The 7,848-nt window shown below is 49.8% G+C and overlaps 1 protein-coding gene across 2 annotated transcripts in view; it reads left to right on the forward strand.

The window, feature by feature from the left end:
* Positions 1 to 6: 6 nt before the first annotated feature.
* RBM41 (RNA binding motif protein 41) overlaps positions 7 to 7,848 on the forward strand; it is a 12,657-nt gene continuing 4,815 nt past the window's right edge. The window contains exons 1-7 of one of the 2 annotated variants that reach the window (XM_026848532.1): positions 7 to 20; positions 905 to 1,021; positions 1,570 to 1,762; positions 3,788 to 3,992; positions 5,361 to 5,737; positions 6,308 to 6,455; positions 7,716 to 7,842. In XM_026848532.1, coding sequence (XP_026704333.1) covers positions 13 to 20; positions 905 to 1,021; positions 1,570 to 1,762; positions 3,788 to 3,992; positions 5,361 to 5,737; positions 6,308 to 6,455; positions 7,716 to 7,842 — 1,175 coding nt within the window. In that variant the 5' untranslated portion in view covers positions 7 to 12. The remainder of the gene's footprint in view (positions 21 to 904; positions 1,022 to 1,569; positions 1,763 to 3,787; positions 3,993 to 5,360; positions 5,738 to 6,307; positions 6,456 to 7,715; positions 7,843 to 7,848) is intronic. The other variant, XM_026848533.1, reaches the window with a different exon arrangement.

A 7,848-nucleotide genomic window follows, 5' to 3' on the forward strand; every position in this document is an offset into this window, starting at 1 on the left:
CTGGGCGCGGCCATGCGGAGGTGAGCGGCGGCGGGACGGGGCCGAGCCGGCCTCCGCCAGCGTCCTTCGTGTTCAGCCTTTGCGCGGGGTTATATCACTGCCCGGGGGTTCTCCGGTGCCTCACCGGGCAGGACGCGCCGTGCAGGCGATGAGGCCTCGGAAAGCCGCTTTTTGAGCGCTTTGCCGGGGGTGTCAAACCCTCCTGGAGCTGCCGTCATCCCCAGAGCGGCAGCGAAAGCTTTCGCTTCAACGTGGACCACATGCCAGCCCTCGCTGGCGCAGAGTCGGCCCCAGAGGGCTTCCCGGGACAGGCGTGGGCTTCCCCTCGCAGCCGTGGGAAGGCCAAGCCGAGCTGGTGCCAGTGGCCTGGTTCCGCGGCACCCACTGGCTCCTGTAGAAGCGCAGGGTGCACGAGCACCATGTCTAGAAGAGGCGGCGGTGGGGCCCATGCTCGCTCGTAGTGATGTGGTGTGTGTCTGTGTCTCTTTTCTGCCTGGAGGTGACACCAGGAAGGGAAGAGGGAGTTTGCCGTAAAGTGCTGTTCAAATTCACTGTGTTTTCACCCCCATTTTCTTTCTTGACTCATTTGAAACTAGCAATGTCTGTTTATTGATACAAAGCAACTATCCAGCAATAAAAATAAGATCGTATGTGATTATTCCTTTTGCTTTTTTTTTAAAAAAAAACAACTCCCAGTGTTATTTTTAATGTTCTCAAAGTAGTCCCAAATCTTGGCTTTTCTAGTTAACATTAGTCGAAGTTTTAGTTGAGTAGTTTTGATTCCTTGTTGTACTTCAAATCCCATGAAGAGTCAAGGACCTTAAGTGGCAGTAGTGCTAGTGTGTTTTGAGTAGTGTTTTCCTCGTTGCCTTCCTGACCACTGTGTTGTGCTTGTGTGCCCCAGGGTCAACAGCAGCCTGTCTAGCGATGAGCTGCTCCTGGAAGACTTGGAGACAGAAGGAGAGAGGCAGCTGAAGAGCCTTCTTCACCAACAGCTCGATACCACTGTCTCCATCGAGCAGTAAGTGCTGATCTGGCCCTTGAGGGGCTGTCAGGGGCCTCCTGGCCCATGCGAGGGGCAGCAGCAGTGTTGTCTCCCTGGGGGCATGTTTGTTGCAGGCTGTTTTCTGCCAGAACAACTGCACAAACCCTTCCTCCTTTGCTGGGTCTCCTGCAGGACACCCCAGCAGGAGATAAGCACTCCTTGTTTCCTGGACCAACACTGATGGTAACTTATTTTGTGAAAATAACCAGTTTGTCTGGGCCAGACACAGGCGTAAGTTTCTAGGCTGGAGAGCTCATCCTCCCTAGGCTGGCCGGTGCTTGCACCTGTGGGGTGTTATGGTGTCACTAGGTGCCTCTTCAATGTGTTGGGGCACCTTCCTGCCCTGTGGGATCTCATGGGCTTGGAAAAGGGTTGGGAAACTGTGGCTCAGTTGTGTTTTGGAAACACAGCACCTCCAGGCACAGCACGACAAAGCATGGTTAGGGTGAGAAGCCAGCCCCCTCCTATTCCTTCAGTTTCCCAGTGCTAAGTTGTTTCTGCTGTTCTGTTGCTTTGGGTTACAGGTGCAAGTCAAAGCGGAGATGCTTTGCCCCTGCAGCTTTTTACAAGCCTTTTGGGGAGGAGGCTGCAGGAGCTTTGACCTTGTCACAGTTCCAGGCCCTGCAGGAGAGCAACAAAGAAACTGCCTCTCTCCGGGAACTGGGACTCTCTGACTCGGAGATCCTGCTCTGGAAGAACCGGGCTTCGACAGGGAAGGTAGGCACATTCTGCTCTGATGTGAATGTGATCCCATCCCTCTGTCCCCGTGGCCTGTGGCACCCTGGTAGAAAATTCAAGTTCTTTGTAAGCCCTCTGGTAAAGAATGGCTGCTCCATGTATCTCCTGTTTTTAGGCCAGCATGATCCCACATTTCTTCTGGCCTGTTTTCTTTGGTGGAATGGTTTGTGCTAAAAACTGTGGTGGAGAAAGGAGTTGGTCCTTTGCAACACAGCAGAACCTGACTGTATTCCTGCCTCTGCCTTGATGGTCTCAAGGAAATAATTTCACCTCATTATACCTGTGTAAGAAGGATTTAAAGGCTAGAGGAGGAAAAGGAGGAAACATTTCCAAGTGCCTCAACTTTCTCCTTCTGACACATCTGTGGGTAACATGGCTGGCTTGGGATAGCTGTCTGTAGGGAGGGTTTTGTACGCTCTCCTCAGGGCCTCACAACAGCCATGTAAAAATAGTAGTGCAGAGCTGTTAGACCAAGTGTGTGATGGTGATGATGTAGTCCTCTTTGGGTGCAGTTTGCAGCAGAGCAGTGCCAAAGCAGGTTTCTCCCCTTCCTCTACCTTCACCCCTTTTTTTCACTTTCTAGAGACAAGGGGTGTTTGGGGTTGTTCTATGTCAGGTGCAGTGCAGAAAAGCAATGGCTGTGTGCAGGAGGAAGTCATCTGCAGTAATCATGGATTTGCCTCTCTTCAACTGAAGTAATTTCTTGCTTGGTGTTTAAATGCAAACCCAGCCCTGGTGTGGCCTGCATTAATTAGAGTTTAGAGAGGGGTGGTGTTAAGACTGAAAATTAATGTCAACAGTACCAGCTATTGTATTTGGTATGAAATCAGTTCTGGGATGTTTAGAAACAAAGATTAGCATGGAAAAGACTACTCTGGCAGAAAGAACCAGTGACATAAGGACACATCTTCTACAGCTTGGGCTTTCTCTCTAAATACCATTCTTCTCCCACAAATCAGGTATCTATGTGCAGCTTTGTATGTGGAGGTCTCGAGTGAAAAATTCCACTAAGGAGGAATCAGCTGAGATAGAGAGGACTTCAGATTGCCCGTGGAGCTTTCCTGCAAAGCACAAAGTGCAGACTTCTATTATTTATTGCTAAGTTGCAGCTTTTTTGAAAACAAGGTACTACAAATGATTTCCTGGAAGTGCGTTTCCAAATAAGCAGCCTTTTGTGCCTCAGAAGCTGTGAAATGGAAGCTGTGCATGTGTGGGCCCATGCAGTCAGGCGGGAAGGATACCCATAGCAAAGTCTTAGTTGGATTGTGCTTAGTGCAGGGAGAAAGCCTTTTTTCTTGCCTGAGGCAGAAGGATCTGCCACAGTGATTCTTGAACTGAATTTGAGTAAAGAAAATCCACCTACAGCCCCTTAAAAGTGTTCTCTGGATTTCAGTAGGGGTGGATGGAGGAACAGAAATGCACCTCCACAGTTGGGGTACATCTCTGTGCTTTGGCAGCACGAGTCTGGTGAATCTTAGCCGTGCCCTGGCTCTGTGCAGTGAGGTTTATTTATACAGGAATGCTTGCTTGTAGCCAGCTTAGCTATGAGATCTGTTGTGCAGTCACTGGATGGTTTCTGGGAGCTGGCTCATGTGAAGCAGGTCAGGGGTTTAGTCCTCAATTTGAACCTACCCTTGGGTGCCAAGTGGCAGCTTGGGGTCCACTTTTCACCAAATAATGTTCTCTCAGTGATGCTAGGGCCATAGACCAAAAGCTTGGTGGAAGCTTTCCCTATCAGACAGTAAGGCCAGGGAAAGGAAAGCAGCACAGAAAGGTCAGAAGAACAGGACTATTTCTCCACTTATCTCGAGAACTGAGGCTTGCTGAGTGGTGCTATTTTTGTCCTACCCTTGCAGAAACAGGACCTCCTGGTGACCTGCTCTTTGCAGGATGATTCCTAGTTGCACGCACTCCAGGGCTGGAGGATGTGAAGTTTGACTGCTAGTCAACTCTCTGAAAATGAGGCATGTGTCATAGCTGAGTAAATCCGTGCCTGTCTTCCAGGGCTCTGGCCTGGGAGCTGCCCCGGAGGCCACGCAGGACCGACTCCATGCCATCCAGGAGAAGTTGGACGAGCACCAGCGCATACTCGCCCTGCCACAGAGGTTTGCTGGCAGCAAGCAGCTGAGCCGGCGGGAGATGGAGATTGAAAATGCCCTCTTTCAGGGAACAGACCGCCACTCCTTCCTCCGGGCACTCTACCATGAAGGTTTGTGGGCTCAAGGCTGTTCCTGTCTTTGCTCCAGCACGGAGAGCTGGGGTGTGTGGGAGTCCAACACATTTCTGTCTGGCCTTCTGTCCCTAAAGACATGGTTCCGTTTTGGCACTGTGTGGGAGGGGATATTTTCCTCTCTTACATGAGCAGACAGAGTGGGCTTTCAGAAGGGTTTCATATAGAAGTTTGTGGAGTCCATCTCTGACTGGCAAGCATGGATCTCGCTGAGGTGCCGCATGTACTGCAGAGCCCAGCTCGGTGTGCCAAGAGCAGCCAGGGTTGTGCTTTGGTAGAGCCCAGAGGTCCCCCCCACCCCAAGGTGCCTGTGTGGCGCTGGAGACTGTCCCTTCTCTGATTTTGCTGCAGTCTAGCAAGGGTGGGAGGGAAGCAAAGACACAGGGTAGGAAACAGTAGGAGTGACTTATTAAAGGCTCCCCCCAGTAGCCAAAGTGAAATGGGAGCCCAGTTACTGATTTCCAGTATCTTGTCCACAGGGTGACAGCACTTCTCGCCCCAGTAGTGTTGTCCCTGAGCCTGTGGCTTAATGTGACTTTTCTGGATAGAGAGTTGAGGTGTTTTCCAGAGATGGCAAAAACTGCTCCAGTCTGCTTTAGCCAGAGAACATGAAGGCATGAAGTTCCATCCCAGACTGATTTTTTGTGTGTAAAACAGTACTAAATAGAAGGCGAGGAGAAACTTCTAAACTCCAACTCCTAACTCGTAAAACACCCCTTTGCTCAGTGTTGATGCTGTTCAACCTGTAATGCAGTGTCCTCTGGCCTCTGCCCCCTCCTTTGGTATCAGCATTGTGCCATTTAGCAAAACCAAGAGGCAACAAGGTTGAGGCTTGTAGGGTGAGAGATGCCACTTCTGTCCTAATTTCCATCAAATAAAGGAGATGCTATTGGTCAGTCCATGCCATGGACCTTCTTTAAAACTGGGGACTTAATCTGGTGATGTCCCTGGAAGCAAAAAGTTTATATTGCACATAGCAGTGTGGAAAAGTGGTGTGGCACATCCTGGCCATGCATCCAGGAGAAGGAGGGTGTGTTGAAGGAGTCACTAAATGTGCTGAGATGTGGCTGCAGATACCTTAGTGAGGACATCTCTGGAATAAATTAGCTCTCTACAAAGCTCATGGTGCAATTGCTGCTCTCTGCAGGTTCATCCTGAGCTGGGACACCAGCACTTGCTGGCTGCTGGGGCTGTTCTTGTTTTAAATAACCTGCAGGGCCTGGCTGGCAGATACATGGAGCCTGGGTCGAAACGGGGTTTCTCCTGTCTGTGTCTCTTCCCACAGTCTGTGCGTTTTCCAGGTTCTTGGTGGTAGTCACATTACCATGTTTCTCCATTGTGGATTAGATGACACTCAGAAGAGGGTAACAGATGAAAAGGACCCCATGATTCATCTGGAGAGTGTTTACCAAGAGCTGCTGAGCAAGAAGGGGCCTGAAGAAGTTCAGCCTACCAAGAGTGACCCATGCTTGTGCTCTTCCTTGGCACCGCAGGAGCTTGTGGCTGAGGAGTCATTGCCTCCAGACCAGAAAGAGCAGGCAGAACAGGCAAGAAGTGCCAGCCTTCCTGAAACAAGGTCCCACCAGTCCTCTCCAAGGCACGTGATTATCAAAGAGCCTGTGGAGTTTGTCCCGGAAGAGGAGATCTGCAAGAACCGTCTCTCAAAGGAAGAACTCCGGAATATACCCAGGTTCTCATCCTACCATCCTGGGGAGCCCAACAAGGTATATTTTGATGAGCCAGGATTTGTTCTTCTTGCTTGTTAGCATGCCTGAAGCTACTTCAGCAGGCAGAGGCTCCTCTTTTCTGGTGCCTGGAGGGTGCTTGGCTGATCCTCCCAGCCAAGGGAGATCAGCCTCCACTCCTGGAGGGAAGGACATCTTTGGTTCGAGTGGGAAGTCACCTGGCCTGGCCAAGAGCTGTACTTCAGACCCCAGCCCCTCTTGGCTCTGGCAGGTCGCTAGTCAAGATGTGCTCTTTTTGTTTGGGCCTGACGGACCAGCTGTGGCTTTACTCAAACTGTGCTTAACATGTAGCTGGAGCTTGTTGAGTTTTATAAATAACAAGCTATCAGCACTTGGTGCAGGTAAGCACGATGATGCCTTTGGGTCTAGAGCTGCCTTTCTCTGTACACTCACCTGTCTTCCAAACTCCACTGTTGGCATGTGGGTGGAAGAAGGACTCTGGGAGGGCAGGGGGGCTGAACTAATTCATACCTTTGAGGTATATGGACTTGGGAGCAGGTTGAAAGGTGTCTGTGTGGCACAGGCCCGCTGATCCTCTGTCTGGAACAGGTGCTGTATCTGAAGAACCTGGGCCCTCGAGTGACGATGAAGGACCTGGTGTCCTTATTTGCTCGGTTCCAGAAGGAGGACAGCCCGCAGATCCAGTTCCGCCTCCTGAGCGGCCGGATGAGGGGTCAGGCTTTCATCACCTTCCCTGGTGAGTCACTGCTTCATGCCTCTTTGATCTTCCCTGCGCCAAGAAGGTGCCACATCTCCCTGCAGGGCTCTGGGCTGACACCAAGCCTGCTCTCCACAGAAAAGGACGAGAGTTCACTCCCTCTTCTTCCTATCACATGTTTTGCTGATTAAGGATACCAGTTAAACTAAGACACCAGAGTGAAAAGAGCAGCTGTATTTTACTAGGGATAACTAAATAATGTAACAGAATAATACAGAAAACATACAGTAAGGAAAGATAGAATAATGCACTTAAAGCAAACAAATAGGAAAATACAGGGTAATGCACTTAAGCATTACTACATGATAGGGAGAATAGTGATTAAGAAAAATCCATCACCACTTGCATACATTACCAACACCCAGATCCGCAGATGCTGGGGAGCCCCAGGTGCAGGGAGGATTTGAAGAACCTTTCCCTGCAAGTGGGAAATCCTACGCGGTGCCTCCACCCATAGGTGAGGCTTCCAAAGTCACTGCGAGCAGGTTTAGTCTTATATACCAAAAATCAGCAAGTCAGAAAGACTGGCACCTTTGTTTTGAGTGGAATGTCTAGTTTCACTCTCCAGTTAGATTCCCCTAGAGCCTGGCCAGGGCTCAAGGGGGAATCCAAGAGAGTTTCCCTGCTTATCTAATTTATGTCCCTTTTAGAACAAGGCCATATGTCTGGCTCCGTGGCCTTCTTAACTTGCACCTTCACAAAGAAGTATAAAAAATACATTCAGGATAGACACATCAGTAATGACTATATGATATCTAAGCTACATCTTTCATTAATGAGCATACATATTTTGCTAATGACTACATACTAAGTTAGCAGATTTGGCTCAGGGCCTGTTGTTCAGGCTTCAATCTTCAACCCTTTAGCACTTTTTACATCTGCATAGGTGTTTTTTTATTAACCTAGTATGATACCTACTAGCACAATGGTTACCAGTTATAAAATATACAGGATTCATCTATAGGTCAACTCTGGCTTGGACCTGTTGTCCAAGGCTTAGCACTTTATCACAACAAGCTTTTTCCTAAATTGGAAGAAGATTCATCAAAACAGAAGGGATGCAGCCTGCTAGGTGCCGTGTTTATATTTGGCACCTCGCTCTGGCTGGAGGATCCCAGCACTGCAGTGTATCGCAGCGCAGGCTGAGGGTCTGTGAGCCAGGAACATCTGTGTGAACACCACATGTGTCTGTGCAGAACTTGCTGTGTAACCTGCGCCCATTTTGCGCTCTTGCTGCAGATACCCAGTCGGCCCAGGACGCTATGCTGTTGGTGAACGGGTACAATCTGCAGGGGAAGCCCCTGGTGATTGAATTTGGAAAAAGCAAGGGGCATTTGCCAGAGGCTGACTCTGCCATCCCCTGCTCCTCTGC

The sequence above is a fragment of the Athene cunicularia genome (assembly GCF_003259725.1).
Source record: "Athene cunicularia isolate RWA chromosome 4 unlocalized genomic scaffold, athCun1 chr4_part3, whole genome shotgun sequence".
Classification (NCBI taxonomy): Eukaryota; Metazoa; Chordata; class Aves; order Strigiformes; family Strigidae; genus Athene; species Athene cunicularia.